Source organism: Sciurus carolinensis, chromosome 3 (assembly GCF_902686445.1).
Source record: "Sciurus carolinensis chromosome 3, mSciCar1.2, whole genome shotgun sequence".
In the NCBI taxonomy this organism is placed as follows: domain Eukaryota; kingdom Metazoa; phylum Chordata; class Mammalia; order Rodentia; family Sciuridae; genus Sciurus; species Sciurus carolinensis.
Genome location: NC_062215.1, coordinates 77,369,747 through 77,386,648, shown reverse-complemented (window position 1 = coordinate 77,386,648; position 16,902 = coordinate 77,369,747). Strand labels below are relative to the sequence as shown.

At 38.3% G+C, this 16,902-nt stretch overlaps 1 protein-coding gene across 1 annotated transcript; it reads right to left on the bottom strand.

Annotated features, from left to right (window-relative positions):
* Positions 1-1,242: 1,242 nt before the first annotated feature.
* Nifk (nucleolar protein interacting with the FHA domain of MKI67) lies at positions 1,243-9,671 on the bottom strand. The gene is made up of 6 exons (XM_047547473.1): positions 9,503-9,671; positions 8,480-8,617; positions 6,133-6,241; positions 4,033-4,244; positions 2,195-2,326; positions 1,243-1,830 (listed from the first exon to the last, which is right to left on the bottom strand). The coding sequence occupies exons 1-6, from the start codon at positions 9,611-9,613 to the stop codon at positions 1,603-1,605; spliced, it is 930 nt and encodes a 309-aa protein (XP_047403429.1). The 5' UTR covers positions 9,614-9,671; the 3' UTR covers positions 1,243-1,602.
* Positions 9,672-16,902: the final 7,231 nt, after the last annotated feature.

The window sequence follows — 16,902 nt, the reverse complement described above, 5'->3', positions numbered from 1 at the left end:
ATTCCTTTTCAACTTTATGATTACATACAAACATACACACAAATGCCAAACACAATACACTTATAAAAAAATGCTTTTACATTGTTCTGGTCATGATTACACAATTTTATTCTCTTCACCTTGTATGTACTATGACTTATGGCAAACCTTATTTTATTGGCTGAGGAATTTTCACTTCAGATTCCACTCCTGTATTACCTAATCCATGCCACTTTTGATGATTTTCTGAAGAACTTAATCTATTAGTCTGTGTAATTGTATAATTTTAGCTCTACTTCTAATGAAAAATACCCACCACTGTGCTAAGGGTGCAATCACTCCCTCACTGCTCCACATTAACTAGGAAATTCTTCTGTATGAAGGGCCGATGAATGGCACCCTACCTGTGGAGTGGGATGGGTGACAGGTCAGTAAGGGAAAAATAATCGTTTCAGCTTGTCTTAAGTGTGTTTGAATGCACACAACCCTTGGAGTGATAAAACATGACATACATGTCTCTCTGGACAGAGAAACTTATGTACTCTCACAGAATGGTAAACAATGGAATTTTAGATCCGAAGTTCAGAAATGTTTCAAAAAGTTGCTACCCATTCTCTGGACAAACAGGAACATTTTCTATGTGCCTGTAACTATTCTAGGGATAAAATCTGTTCTTTGTGTATACTTAAAACCAATTGTTTTACATCAGGGCGTTTATGTTACAAATTTAACAAATATTAGGTGATAAATATGCCTATTAGGGAGGGATATATTTTAATAAATTTGGGTTAGTTAACACAAAAACATTTTTCAAGGGTACAGAAACTTAAAAGGAGGCAAGAAGCATAGAAATTTGCCACCTGCTCCCCCCAAGCTCTTTAAGTCTTATTTGTGTACAAAGAGTATGTAGGAAAAGTTCATTTGCTGTTCATGGTTTGAATCTTGGATACAATTCCATATTAATGATACCAATTCAAAATGGTAGGTATCAATTCATGCTAGCCCACCAAAAACTAATTTAATATTATTGGTAAAAAAATGAATATTTGTGGGGGCTGGGTATATAGCTCGTTGGTAGAGTGCCTTACATGCACAAGGCCCTGGGTTCAATCCCCAGCACCACACGCAAAAAAGAATATTTATAAATCTATATGAACATCTGAACTACATTTTCACTCTATATAATCTTCACTTCTCCCAACTAATGCTGAAATCTAAAATATTCTTATGGTTTAAATGTGCACAAGCACCACACAGATGATATAAGCAGGATTGACTGTCTTTATTTAGTGGTGATAAAAAAAAAAGGGCAGCAGATTAGTACTTAAATGTACAGTTAACAGTGACCCTTTAACACAGGCAAAATAAAGAGGAGATAAGAAAACTGAAAACAAGTGGAGACCAGGACATTTTAAAAGGCAGTGAGCCCAACCACTGCAGGCTGTGATGTACCCCTGTACTTCAACAAGGGCAAAAAGGTCAAAAGTACTGAATGCTTTCCAAACAGCATGTTTTCTCTTGAGTCTGTAGATGGTTACATTTCATTTTACCTTATAAAATATAGCCAGTCACTGTAAGAAAATCATCACATTTTGTCAAAAGATATATACAGTACATTCAGAATCACTGCTTGGTTTTTCTTTGTCTTCGCCTTTTTTTCCCTGACTGCTTAGGTGTTGGAGTCTCTTGTACTCCTTCTTCTGCACCAGGTGTTGGAGTCTCTTGTACTCCTTCTTCTGCACCAGATATGGACTGCTTGAAAACTATTTCATCATCTTTATCATCATCCATTCCTGCCACTTCAGATTTTCGTTTCTCCAAAAACGTTGGTGTACAAACTGGTGTGGGGCCCTGGAATCAAGTAGATTATAATACATAAATGTAGGATGATACTGGATATGACTTTACTCAAAAACATTACCTCCCTTCTGGTTTCAGAAGTTAGGCCATGTTATATTTGGTTTGCATCTGTCTTTTCGTGGTATAATTGCAGAAAATAAACAGCATGTTTATCAAATTGGGTATGGAAACTCTAATTGGAATATACTCAATTATAAGGTTTTAATAGATAACAAACTGCTATCATCAGTTAAGAACCTACTGAGAATGTCAAAATTAAATTTAAATCTTTAAAAAAATGATAATAGTGGAAACTACTTTTCTTCCTTAAAACTATTTCTGTAATACCTATGCCCAAAATATGAAGTCATGTTACCTGGCTATCTATAGACTTCTCAGGAGTAGTAGCAGTGCCTTTAGAAATCCTTTTCTTCTTCTTTGGTATGCCTGAACCCTTTTTCTTCTTCGTAGGTTTATCTGAAGGCTCTTTGGTCTTATTGGATAAAACCTTAAAATAAATTAAAACTTTTAACAATTTGTATATTTTTCAGCTATAGTAGTCTTGATTATGCTTTCCCATTTTTTTCTCTACTATCTGGCATAATAATATAGATAAATATAATTTTACCTGGTTAACTGTAGATTTCTAAAGATTTTATTTCAAACATTTCCCCCCTCGTTTTGCTAAAATTTCAAACAAAGACATTACAAGGCTACCCCTACAGGTCCACTGGGCTAAGCTCAGGACTGTGGCAATGAAGTTAGATTGCTTTTCTAAATAACAAAGAGGGTACAGGAAAAAGTACTTATTTGCCCATTTTCAAGTTTTACCGTCCAACTCCCAAAAAGTTCACCTGGCCAAAGGCCTTGACATGATGTTTAAGACTGTGATTGGGATTGTATTTGGAAAAGAACTGACACCCAGGCAGAAGACCAAAGGAAGATAACTCAGTCTTCTAGTTTATGGATAAAGTGAAAAGATCTAATAAACTTGGGAAAAAATGTAATTTCTTGGCAACTAATTAGTTACTATGACAGGAGGAAGAGATTCAGCAAAGCTTCCTTAATATTTCCCTACAAGCAAGCAAAGTCAGAACAGGAAGAACACTTGTGCCAACTCATCATCTTGTATGTTGGCTTGTGTATTTTAGCAAGTTCCTGTACTTTTAAATCGCAGAATTGGTGCTTACTACTTCTGATATACATTGCATGAGTATATCCAGTTTAAAAAACATGAGAAAATTTTAACTAGGATGGCATAACAGGGATGAACAATTTACAGTCTTGATATTTACTGAGAGCATATAGTACATGTTTATTTCTGGTAATGTCATGTTCAAATGGTTATCTAAGAGCATGATGGCTTTTGTTTAAACAGAGCTTCAACTTCAATAACTTAAAACATAATGAAAGTTATGCAAAGCTGGGGGGGGGGCATGCCTGTAATCCTTTACCCAGGAGGCTGAGGTAGAAATAACAAGTTCAAGGACAGCCCGGACAACTTAATGAGACTTTGTTTCTTAAAAAGAGGAAAAACAAAAACAAAAACACAAAACCCAGACCAAAATAACACAAAACGGGCTGGAGATATAGATAGTTCAGGGGTAAAGTACCACTGGGCTCAATCCTCAGTGGGTACTGGGGGAGGGTAATTCCTTGAAAGAATTACCTTTTCTGAATAAGGAAAAAATTGGATCTGTTATCAAGCTTTTAGGAAGAATCCACATGTAGTTTCAAAGACAAGCTGTGACAGGTGGCACAGGCCTGTCATCAAAGTGACTTGGGAGGTTTAAGGCAAGAGGACTGCAGAGTTCAAGGCCAGTCTGGGTAACTCAGTGAGATCAGGTCTCAAAATAATAAAAAGGGGATGTGGCTCAGTGGTAGAGCACCCTTGTTTCGATCCCCATTAACATGCATACACAAATTAGTCAAAGCCTAATATGTTGGGCTAGGAATATGGAGTATTGCTTGGTGGTGGGGCATATGCTTATTATTAGCATGAGAGAGATTTGGGCTGGGTTCAATCATCAGCACAGAAGGAGAAAAAAAGGAGGAAAACAAACGAACAAAAACAAAAAACTAAAAACCTAGACACCCAGTACATGATAAGTACTGTTACTTTTTATATAGTCACAGACACATTTTATAACTAGTGAAGTACAAAGTCTACCCCTCAGAGAAACCACTAAAACAATTTCGTGAAGGAATACTTACCAATGAAGGAAAATCATAATTAATTCCTTTTGCTGCTAATTTCTTCCTGAGCAATTTTTCTTTCCTTTTAAATCGCTCTTCCATCCGTACCTTTTGAATAAATGTCCGATTCTGATTATACCTCTTCACAGCTGGATATGATGGCTGACTGAACGGAACATTCCACTCTTTGAAAAGTTCTTCGTGTACTTTTTCTGGTGGCATAAAACGACCTATTTTTAAAAAGTGAGAAGTTTTCAACCAAGATGTAGGAAAAGCTTTTAATGTTAATTTTAGAATTTCCCCAGTGTTATTTCTCACATCATAATCATGATGATGTGGCTAATCTCATACTAGAGCAACAGATAAGCCAATTATACCCTAATGGAGTGAGTTGATACTTTGGGGCAGAAGCAACAAATTGTTGTTTGGAACCCTTTCTGCTATCTCCCACAAGTCAGACACAGGATAGCAATTATCTTGAGGCTCAGACAACATTATTCATGTCACCTACCTAGACTATTTCCTCCTGGCATGAGCCACTCTGTTATTTTGAGAATGAAACATGACCTCCACCAGGCTACTTGCAATCTCTCTGACAGCAATGAGAACCGGGATAGAGAAATGCTACTTGGGCAGCCCCATCAGTTCATGAACCTGGAATGGTGGGATGGCCAGAAACTAATCCCTGCCTCCCAAGTGTAGTGAGATCTGGGTAGTGATGCTCTTGGTATCTCTGGGAATGTAAAAATTATTGCCAAGTTTTATGGGATGAATTTATAATCTGGTGTTGCTGCTCCTCTACGCCATACGGCATATGTGAAAGAGTTGCAGTCAATGTCTTTTACACTGATTTTGAAATGTGATTCTTTACCTTTGCCATTAGCTCATCATAAATATCTTCAGAATAAGAACATTCCCCTACATAACCACAATATTGTAGTATACAATGTAATATACTGTCTTTATGTTTCTTTAGTCATCTTGAAACTGTCTTTTATCCGGGACTGGTGGTGCACACCTCTAATTCCAGCAGCTTGGGAGGCTGAGACAGGAGGATTGTGAGTTCAAAGTCATTTAGTATTATGGCTGTTTATTTCAAATAGATCAATGAAACAAAAGTGAGTATGCTTATGTAGATAGGGAGAGATAAATCCATGTGTCAGAATATTAAGAATGGATAAATTCAAGAGAGATGTGTTCTTCATGCTATTCTGTTTCTCTGTAGACCTGACTTCAAAATACAAAACTGGGAAAACAACAAACAAAATACAGAACTAAGGGTAACAATGATTATACTGCAGTACGGAAATATATTTACAAAGTGATGTTCCACGAAAGGTAGGAAAGAGTTTTTGTGAAAAACATTAAGCCAAGGCAAAAAAATATGGAATAGATAATTCACAAAAGACAAATTCCCATGGTCAATGAATATAACACTCAACTTCACTAAGAACAAGGCAAATACAACAATCATGGCCATTTTATACCCAATGATATGATGTAAAAGCAGTATTTTTCAAACTCACAGTAAGTAGCCTTTTAGGGGCAATAAAATCTAGCTGAATAGAACACCAATTGTTAAACATGGTTTAAAAATTATGTCACTGGATTTTTTGTTCAGTATGTTTACATACATCTGATATGTGTTTTGGCTTGTGCTGTAAAATTTACTTCTTTCTGCAGGCCAAAATCCCAAAAATACTATTCTAGAAAAACCTGCCTACACCTGCATAAAGAATGTTCAAAGCAGCTTCATCATTCCCAACCCTTTACCTGGCTCACTCCTATTTAATCTTCAGGTTTCAATTTAAATAGTATCTCCCAAAGGAAGGTTTTCTCATTACCCACTGAAGATAGATTAACAGCTTCCCACATGCATCCCTAAAGTAATTTGTTCAATTCCACCTCAGTGTAAATACTGTTCGCATGCTGGAAAAATATTTAAATTTCCAGTAGACTCTTCCTAGAAAATACACTTACATCCTGTACCACTCCTTACAAGAACCATCCCAGAGATGAAGTGGCATATCCAAGTAGCTAAGCCATCTGTCTTTCACATCACAGTAATCCACCAACAGAAGCTCCATGAAACCCCATGGGTAAGATAAGAGCACTTACACACCAGGAGTCTTTCACCAAAAAGGTAGTTATTCATTGTTTCAGCAACTATCTTGGCAACCTCTTCAGACTTAAACTCCACAAAGGCATAACCTCTGCTATTTCCAGTCTGCAATGGAAATCCACCACAAAAATAATTAAACTCTTAACAAGTCATCAGCTCCTAAATTGCCTTTAATTTAAATAATACTCCTTAGTACCTTACCAGTAATTTTGATACCTGTAATTTCAACTTCAAATCATGTATTCCAGGGATCTTTTTTTTTTGGGGGGGGGGGGGGGAGCCACAGTCATCTGAACAGCAGATTTTTCAGTACTCATGTAATTTTATATAAATACATGATTACTATGGTTAGAATATTTTCAATAGCAATGTTCCATTTATAAAGGAAATTTGGCAGGTTCCCACTGTTCTTTATTAATTGGCAATCTTATTAGTAATAAATTCTTAAAACCTAGCATGTAATATGATGCTTCACCTATAGAGGTAACTGTGGCTGGGGTTTCAACTCAATGGTAGAGAGCTTGCCTAGCATGTACAACACCCTGGGTTCAATCCTCAGTACTGCCAAAAGAAAAAAAGTGTAAAAACTGTAAAAACCTTAATGTTCAACAGGATAGTGCATAAACTTTATTCACAAAAAGAAAACAATGCACCAGAGTTACATGAATTACTAGATGAAAAAACCTTACAGAATGCTATACAATAGTTTTAAAACAAATAATACAAAATAACAAATAAACATCATAAACAACATTTAGTAAAGATTTAAAGACACATATAGCATTGAAAAACATTGACTTTCTAAGGACTAATTCCCTGGATACAGGAAGATGGTGAGGAAGATTAGGAAAAGATATAAAAGGGACCTCAACTTCACCTAAACTCTATTCAAAAAAATTTTTTAATTGTTTTTAGTTGTAGAGAGACATGGTACCTTTATTTTGTTTATTTTTTATGTGGTGCTGAGGATTGAACCCAGTGACTCACATGTGCTAAGAGAGTGCTCTAGCACTGAGCTACAACCCCAGACCTATTCTCTATTTTTTAAACAAGAAAGATCTAAAGCAAATATGGTATCAAGTCGATATTTGATAAAGCTGTATGGGGGATACCTAAATTATTCTGTAGTCAACTTCAAGATGTTTGAAATAATCCACACAAGCCGTCACTATAAGTAGGTAAATGGAGAAAAAGAAGAGGGAGGGAAACGCAAAGAAAATGTTATTCTGGTAAGATGGAAATATAACATTCTCTTTAAAAACATATATAAGCTGGGTGTAGTGGTGCATGCCTATAATCCCAGGGGCTCAGGAGGCTGAAGCAGGAGGATTCCACGTTCAAACTCAGCCTCAGCAACTTAGTAAGACCCTGTCTCAAAAACAAAACAAAACAAAAAACACAACAAAACATATATAGCACTTAATGCTATATACGGCAAGCTCTCTACCACCGAGTTATATCCCAGCATCAGTCCTTTCAATGCTGAGATGTTGCTTAGACAACATAAAATTTAAAACGTGCTGTTTTAGGACAACTAGCAGAGGATGGATGCATACCCTATTCCCTTACATAAATCAAATATAATATTTAACTGATCCATACTTCAGCTGGAAAATATGAGATCTGAATCAAGAATGAGAGATAGCAATGAGATGTCTATAGCTACAACGGATAAACCTGTGGAGGAAGTAAATGAAGCGGGTCACTCCTTTATTCTTGAGACAAACCACATAAGCCATTTTTAGTTCAGAAGATTAAGTATGATAAAACAGTAACATTTAGAGTGTTTAAAGTTCTAAGCACTTTAAATTTATTACCTTTTAAATCTTTGATTAAATATTTTTAGGAAATTGTGGGTTTAAAAAAATTTCTTAAATTTTATTTTAGATCACAAAAACGAAGCAAGAAGTAATATAATTTGTCCATGGCCAGACAGGCAGTTGCTATTCACTAGTACATCTAGGCCTCAAACTTAGGTAGTCCCACTGCGGAGTCCTTATCCTTAGATATTTACTATATAAACCTTTGTGATTATTGGGATGGCTCTATGAGGCATACAGGATGAACCGGGTCCTCCAATTTAAGTTTATTTATCCCTGGGTTTAGTAACCACAGGGGAATATGGCTCATTTACCAGGACTGTTAATTCAGTTTGAGGATTTGGGGCAATTACTTAGTAAAATATTTAGAATAATACTTACTTTGCTCTTGAGGCTGTTTAAATCTCACTGCCCTTTTCTAAAGTCTGATAAGTAATAATACATAATCTGTAATCTGTTAAGAATGTAATAACATTTGAAAAACAAAACAATCAATTCAATTTGGCTTAAAAAAACAACTTACCCTTTTACTTCTGGATAGTCTGAACCTTGTAATAGTGCCAAACTGGGAGAAATATGCTTTGATTTGGGTTTCATAAAGTGCTGGAGGCAGGTGGCCCACAAAGATTACTCCAGGAATAAATTTTTTTTGTTTTTTTTGCTGAAGACAAAAAGACCAAATAACCATTTTTTAAATATGAAAATCACACTAAAACCAAACTTTCAAAATTCCAGTGCTTAGCTGAAGAACCTATTCTGTATTTTTACATGTCATAGCAATAATTTAAAGAATTACTTGTTTGATGTCTATCTCCCCACAAGGATGATCACCAACTGTTATCTCAAGCCTGAATTCCCAGCACCAGCATCAAGTACACGCTTAGGAGCTGTAGGCTGAATCAACAGATAAGCAAGTACATTGCGTACCCAACGCAGATCACTGTTTACTCCCATCTAATAGAACACTGTTCCATAAGTTTGTTAACCTTCACATGAAGATTAACCTCTGAGTGTCATTACAGCCTTACCTTCCATAAGAACGTAGTCTTTCACATTGTATATTGTGCTAAAAAATCCAAGGAAAATATAAACTTCATGTCAGGGGCTCCAATTGGCAAAGGGAACTTGGTAAATCTTTCAAGAACTCCCAAACTACCGGGCATATAATTTGGGGGGTCTAAAGCAGAAGCGTGACATCCGTAATATAGGATTAATCTGTGGTGGGGGTGCCACTGCTCTCAGCTGGATCCCTTTTTCTCCTGCGTCACCCTATGCCTCCCTCTAGTCTTCCACATGAACACCCAGAACTACGCGGCCAAACCCTACATTATTTCTCGACCAGGGCAAACCTCCTCGTCTCGGGCAGCACGGCCTCCGACCTCATGAGGTCGGTCCCTTTCAGTCGGGAACTCACTGTGGAAGGCCCTGGTGGTAGCGGAAGCCCGGGGAAGGCAAGTCGCGCCCGGGCAAGAACCGCGCGATCCCGAAAACTTGCAGACACGATTCGCCGCCTTCCCTCGCAGCCCGGACCGTGGTGGCCTCTCACCTGGGTTACGCGCTGGCGAACGTTCTGCACCTCCTTCTGAAACTGGACGTCTTCCTGCGGGTTCAGCGAAAGAATCTGCCCGGGTGGGACAGGGAACGGAGACCCCACCATACTGAAGCCTCCCTAGCAGCACACCTCCACGCGGCGCACTCCCGGAAACGCAGGCCGTGGCTTCTCGGAAGCGGAAGTAGAGGCGGGAGAGGGGCGTGGCCAGACTCGAGGGCGCGGCCCAAAGTGGAGCGCGCGCTGGCGCTGCCTGCTGGTCCCTCACGTTTTCTCCTCTTACTTTCTACCTGTCAACCTGGGACGTCCAAAACAGTTCCGTTTCAAAACTGGTTTCTTCTGCTTTTTTTTTTTGGTACTGGGGTTTCAACCCAGGGGCACTTTACCTCTGAGCTACATCCCCAGTCCTTTTTATGTTTTATTTTGAATATGGTCTCGCAAATTGCTCAGGCTAGCCTCAGATTTGTGATCTTCCTGCTTCAGCTTCAGTAGTAGCTGGGGTTACAAGCATGAACTACCGTGCCCGGTTTCAAGAAGAATTTAAAAAAATAACTCCAAAACAATACCTGTGCCCTTCAAATCTTGTAAACTATTCTTCCATTAGTTTACTCTTTCCTTTTTTCAGTTATATTTTTATGTGTTTTTGTTTTTTCAGACAGGGCCTCACTACGATGTCCAGGCTGGGCTCAAACTCCTGGGTTCAAGTGATGCCCCTACCCTCCCAAGTTAACTGGTCCTACAGACAGATGAGCGCCACCATGCCCAACTTAGAGGTTTTCTTTTTTTAAGTCCTTTTTTTTTGTAAACAAATTAGTTTTACCATTACAGTCAATTCAGCTCTATAGAAGTGGACTTTGAGTTTCAGATGGAAGGAGTTAAGAAAGAACACGCTGCTCTGGCATACTATTTTGAGTTAAGGCCACTTCAAAAACAGCAGGTGCAAGATCACTTTGACCTTCTGTTTCTTGAAAGCAAGAGATGAAACTCTTTGCCCTTGCTACACCAGAAGGAAAGTACCATTCTTATCATCAAGGGCAGGAAGTTGAGGCAGAGGGAAATCATCCTGATTCTCCCATCCATTTTACCCAATTAACTGTCCCAACTCAATTACCTCTGCTTTTCCTATTTTCATAGTTTGCTACTCCTTATCTAAGCAGACATATGTTTAGGTCTCTGTGTCTTTGGATCTTCATTTCCTTATGAAGACTCCTGTGGCACATAAAACTTGAATTAAATAAATTTGTATTCTTTTTTTCCTGTTGCTCTTTCTTGTGCCCATTTAATTCTCTGACCCAGCTGAAAAAAAAAATCTCTAAGAGAGACGAGGTAAAATTTTGCATTCCCTACAAAATGTTCTTGATGGCAAGGTTGCGCATATAAAACTCCAGATATGTTCTGGAAACAGCATCAACGGGAGGACTACCCTTATGCTGTCTAGAAACTAAAGGAAAGAAAACATTTGACTCAAAATTAACTTCTAAATAAACCATACTTATAAAACATAATTCTTAAGGATTACAGTTTTGCCAAGCTTCTGTTTGAGCAATTACATATGCATTTAACTGCAGCAGTGGAACTAAATGGGAGAAAATTCAAATTATCCTAGAAGAAAGAGTAAAAAATGCTGTTTCTGGACCAACAGAAAAGTCTTCCTAACTAGCAATAAAAATACTGTTTTCACTATGTAAAAATCAAACAAGATTTATTTATAAGATTAACATTTCTATAAATGTAAATTTATAAAACACTGTCCTAGGAGTTATCATCCTATGACATTTCCATTTGAGCCATTGTATAATCACTTAAATAAATGCAATAAAACCAAATGAGAAAAATTATTTTAGAACATAAAAGATGATTGTGATATTTCTGGATTACTTTAGTGAATTTGTTAACTTCAAAAATACTATAATTAAGCCGGGTGTGGAGCTGTGCCCGCATAATCCCAATTCCTTGGGAGGCCGAAGCAGGAAAATTGCAAGTTCAAGGTCAGCCTGGGCAATTTAAGGAGTCCCTATCTCCAAACAAAACAAAACAGCTAGGGATATAGCTCAGTAGCTCAGTAGTAGAGTGTTGCCTAAAACATTTGAGATCTTGGGTTCAATCCATAGTACCACAAATAAAATAAAAGAAAACCCCCTACAATTACATGATGTACAAATGAAATGGAAGCAATGAACTGTGAGATTCACACATGTACAACCTGCAGTTGTAAAACATCCTACAAATTATAATTTTGTCACACATCCATGTGAGTCATTGTATAATCACGTTAACAGCAGAGAGAGAAGAAATTATCTTCCTGCATTTCTAGATTTTCAGAAATGGGTTCATTACAAGGTAGAATTAACTTGGAAGGTGAGCTGCATCTGTTAGCTGGTTGTGTGGACAGAGGATGGAACGAAGTGTTAACAGCAGACATTGTTCTTCTTGCCAATGGAGGAAACAATGGACCAGTGAAGACTCTTAGTAATGATTCTGGGGAGGTTCTGCCTCACTTTTTAGATATGGGGGAAGGGTCCTATTTTCAAGAACTGTCTCCTGGAACATCTTGTAATACCTGAGCTCTGACAGAATTGTGGAGGACCCAATCCTAGGCGTGTGACATTCATTTGGGTGGGAAAGGGTTAATGAAGAGGTCTCTTGGGTTGTGTAGTGTGGAACATCAAGACATGCTCTGCTTTGCTCTTGTGGAGGTCCTACTGCATCAGAATGGAGATGGCCTGATGGTAGGAATTCTGCTGTTGTGGTCCTAACCTTGGGTGGCATCTGGTCCACATGGGGTACTGGAACCTGGATCCTGGGGCCTTCACAGCCTGTACATCCTTCTTCTTCAGGGATTTGATCATCCAGGGGATTCTCTGAGCATCTTCTTGGGCCTTTGACAAATGTCCCAATTGAAACATCTGAGACATGATGATACTCCCCTCCTGCTCCCACCCTGGACCCCATACTGGGGATTGAGCCTAGAGGTGTTTATCATTGAGTCCTTTTTATTTGTTCAGTTATTTTATTTTGAGACAGGTCTCACTAAGTTGTTCAGGCTGACTTTGAACTTATGATCTTCCTGCTTCAGTCACTTGAGTTGCTAGGATTACAGACATGAATTGACTTGAGGAAACTTTTTGAAATATTTACACTTTTCCTCAATAATTTTTTGTCAGACATAAGCATTTCCCTTTTTTTTTTAAAATCAAGGTCTCTTTCAGCCAATGCACTCCATCAACATGCTGTCATAGCTTTTCTCTCATGGGACATAAGCTAGCTTTGATCATAGTGATGCACCCCAATTTTTCTGGAGAAATTTTGTCTTGTGTTTGGATCTTTACATACATGGCTGATCTTTTCATCTGCTCTGTAAATATTTTTCTCTCTCTTTCCAAGGAAAGTTTTCTCTAAATTGCATATTTGGTGAAATTTTCTTCTTCTTGATGAAGTTTAGGAGGACCCTGCTGGAATTGTCTCTTCCTGTCACTTTTCTGATGGAAGCAGGGCTTTCTAAGTTTGGAGACCTCAACCATGATCTGTAAGCACATTCCACTCCCTGAATGTGCTATGGGCCTTGCCATGGCACCCAAACACTTCCTGAGTACTGGTCACTCACTGACTGTAGTGCAGGGATGGAAAGAAGAGATTGCAGCAATTTATCAAAATCCCAGATGCTGCTTTCCTGAGAGGGATGGATACTCAGTTAGCAAAGCTGCTTATTAAACATAGGGAGCCCAGAAGATGGCAGATTAACTCCTGGGAAGTCAAGAACTCTTTCTAAGTTGCCACCTTCAAGTTCAATCACTTTGAATGGAGGGCTAAGTTTTGGTCAGTTCCCTCAGATTTTATCATTGCCCTGCTTTGGTGGCTTTGCCTAGAGCAGAACCTGGTTTTCAGAATTCTTGACATTGTCAATTTCTGAAAAAACTGTCCTGGGATAATTCTGCTTCCGGAAAGATGAATACTTTCCCCTATTCCTTCCTTTAAGTGCAACTAAAAACCCAGGGCATTATATATAAACTAAACATAATGACACTCTGAAAGGTAGAGAGAAGGCAGAAAGCTAGGGGCCTCAGGGTCTAAGAAATGACACAGGGGCATGTTTCACTGTTATTTATTTTTTGTCTTATATATCATAGACTTGGAGCTGAAGAAGCCAGCTACCCAGAAATGCCAAAAAAGTTCCAACAAAAATCTGTTATCTTTGGTCAAAGGATCAAGAAGGGGGCCACTAGCAAGAAATAGACTATTTTAAAAGTTAGTTACTTTTTTCAGTGCTGGGGAGTGAACCCAGGATCTTGCACATGCTAGGCAAGCTCTTTACCATTGTAGTACATCTCTAGCCCTATATCCTGCTTCTGCTCTCTTTATCTGGTTTTTTTTTTTTTTTTTGATGGTGCTGGGGATCTAACCCAGGACCCAATGCATGTCAGGCAAGGGCTCTACCACTGAGCAACATCCCAAGCCTGACAGAAAACTTTTATATGATCCTGGCTGTACTCTAACCAAACACCACAGAAAAAGCTGTGATGCTTTTTTGGAAAAAAAATGCTTTCTCAGAAAAAGCTGGGATGCTTTCCATCTCCCTAACCATGTGCCAGCAAAGTCTGAGTTGGGGGTTGAGACTTCTGCCTTTGAGAGGCTCACTGAAGTGTCCTAACATCCCTGTCATCATGGTGTCAGAGAAGATCCTGAAGGAAGCTGGGACCTTCATCCTAGTCAGTTGATGATGTCAGTTACCAGTAATGGTGTCAGTGGAGACCATGTGTGAGACTGGACATCCATTCCTACCCAGCACTGAGGAGGCCTTGCCCTGGAGTGCCAAAGGAGGCCAACTGGGGAAACTGGTCTTATACCTCCAACTGGCAACAAAAAGATACTGTTCTCCATCCCTTGCTGGACCAGTGTCAGAGAAAGCCCTTTAAAACAGAGAAAGCATGATACAAAAATGTTCAGGTTTCGACTGGGGTGCAGCTCAGTGGTAGAGTACTTGCTTAGTATGTGCAAGGTCCTGGGTTCCATCCCCAGTACTGCAACCACAACAGAAAAAGTTTGAATTTCAACAGAAGGTCTCTTGTCATACCAAGAACCAGGAAGATCTCAAATTGAATGAGAAAAGATAATTAAGAGATGCTGCTAGTCTGAACACTTCTGTTTCCTGCCTCAAATTAGTATGTTAAAATACTAATCTGGAAGATGGTGGTATGAGGAGAGGGAACTTTGGGACATGATAAGATCATGAGATCTGATTAATAGAGGATTAATGACTTTAAAAAAGAGGCCCAAAAGCTCTCTAGCTCCTTCCACTATATGATGACAAAGTGAAAAGGTAGTAATTCATGAACCAGGAAAGCACCCTGAACAGACACTGAATCTGCTGATGCCTGAATCTTAGACTTTCCAGCCTCCAGAAGTGTCAGAAATAAAGCTTCATTGTTTATGAAACACTTGTTTTTTTTGTACTAGGTATTGAACTCAGGGGTGCTCTACCACTGAGCTATACCCCAAGCACTTTTTATTTTTTATTTTGAGATAGGGTCTCACCAAATTGCAGGGGCTTGTCTCAAACTTGTGATACTCCTGTCTCAGATTCTGAGTAACTGGGATTACAGGCATGTGCCACAGCCCTCCCTCGTCAAACCATTCAGTATTTGATATTTTGTTATAGAAGCAAAAAGGACTAATATAATTGTAATACCAAGGTGACGGACATGTTAGAATTACCTGACAAAGATCTTAAAGCAACCATGATAAAAATTCTTCAATGAGCAAATATGAACATACTTGAAACAAATGGAAAAAAATGTCTAAACAAAGAAATAAAGTTCAGGCAACATAGAAGATAGAAAAAATCAAGTGAAGCTAGTGTGGTGGTGTGCATACCTGTAATCCTAACTACTTGGCAGGCTGAAGCAGAAGGTTGGCAAGTTTGAGGCCAGCTTTGGCAATTTAGCAAGACACTGCCTCAAAATAAAAAATAAAAAGGGCCTGGGAATATAGCTCAGTGGCAGAGTGTCCTTATGTTCAATCCCCAGCTTTGGAAAAAAAAAGAAAGAAATAAAATGGAAATTTTAGAACTGAAAAATAATCTTACCTACTCAGGAAGCTGAGGCAGGAGGATCACAAGTTAGAGGCCACCCTGGGCAACTTAGTGAGAGCCTACCTCAAACACACACACACACACACACACACACACACACACACAGTGCATGACTATAACTCATCTAATATTAAATAATTTGAACAGTACTATAAATAGAATTTACAATAAAAGTTCCCCAAAAGAAATTTCCACACCCAGAAGTTTTCAATGGAGAAATTACCAAATGTTTAAAGAATTAACACTAATTCTATAAAACCTTTTCCAGAATATACAATAAGAGAAAACACTCTTCAGTTCATTTTATGAAGCTAGTGTTGGGGAGGAAAAACTTTTCCTCTCTTTTGTTCAATGTATAAGGGCTAGTAAATTAAACTGATAAAAGATTAACAGAACAGAAAATCAGCAAGGGCACAGAACTCAACAGCACCATCAACTAACAGGTCCAAATAAATCTTTTTATAGAAAACTCTCCCAATCCTAGCAGGCTGGAGGCCCTGGGTTCAGTCCCTACTACTGCAAAAAAACAAAACAAAACAAAACAAATAAACAAACAAAAAAAACCCAAATCATCAACAACGAACTCCTCCCAAAGACTTATTTTTATACATGCTGGTGCTAATAAAAGAAGGAGCTAGCTTACTAAATGGCTGCAGTTAGAGGCTTAATACATAAAAGTAGGGGAAAGGGAGAGAGGAAAAAGACTTCTATGAGAACAAGGTTATTTTTTTTAAATTGGGGTTTTGGGAGGAGATAAGAGAATTTATGATAACTGCTTGAGCAAGTGGTTTTTCAGACTTCTTCACACCATGAAATTTCTCTGAAGAAGGAATTTATGGCAGTTTCAATTCCCAGAGGTTGCTTCTTTTAGTTAGATAAAGGAAACTCCCAGAAGGCTTCTTTTCACATCTATTGAATTTCCAATGTCTGCAGCTTAAAATAATCTTCAAACCAATTCCAAGGCTCCAAGTGGGTTCCTCACACTAGTATTAACTGATATCCAAACCAGACAAGAAAAGTACAAAAAAATACACCATACTTAAAATGGAACAAAGAACTTAACATAAGACCAAACACTATAAAACACTAAGAAGAAAACAGGGGTAAAGTTTATGACATTAGATTTGGTAATGATTTCTTGTGTATGACATCAAAAACACAGCAACAAAGGGAAAAGTCAGTCAATTGGACTTCATGAAAATTATGAAGCTTTGTGCATGAAAGGACTATCAACAGAAGGAAAAGGCAAATGCTAGAATGGGAGAGAATGTCAATCATACATCTGATAAGGGCCCAATATCCACAATAT

Bases quoted from the DNA above. Each gene is read 5' to 3' on its own strand.
- Nifk (XM_047547473.1), bottom strand. From the start codon at position 9,613: ATGGTGGGGTCTCCGTTCCCTGTCCCACCCGGGCAGATTCTTTCGCTG. The intron at 6,242-8,479 runs GTAAGTTGTTTT...TTTCCATTGCAG, and splicing joins GACTATCCAGAAGTAAAAGG to ACTGGAAATAGCAGAGGTTA. The intron at 4,245-6,132 runs GTAAGTGCTCTT...TTTTAAAAATAG, and splicing joins TGGTGAAAGACTCCTGGTGT to GTCGTTTTATGCCACCAGAA.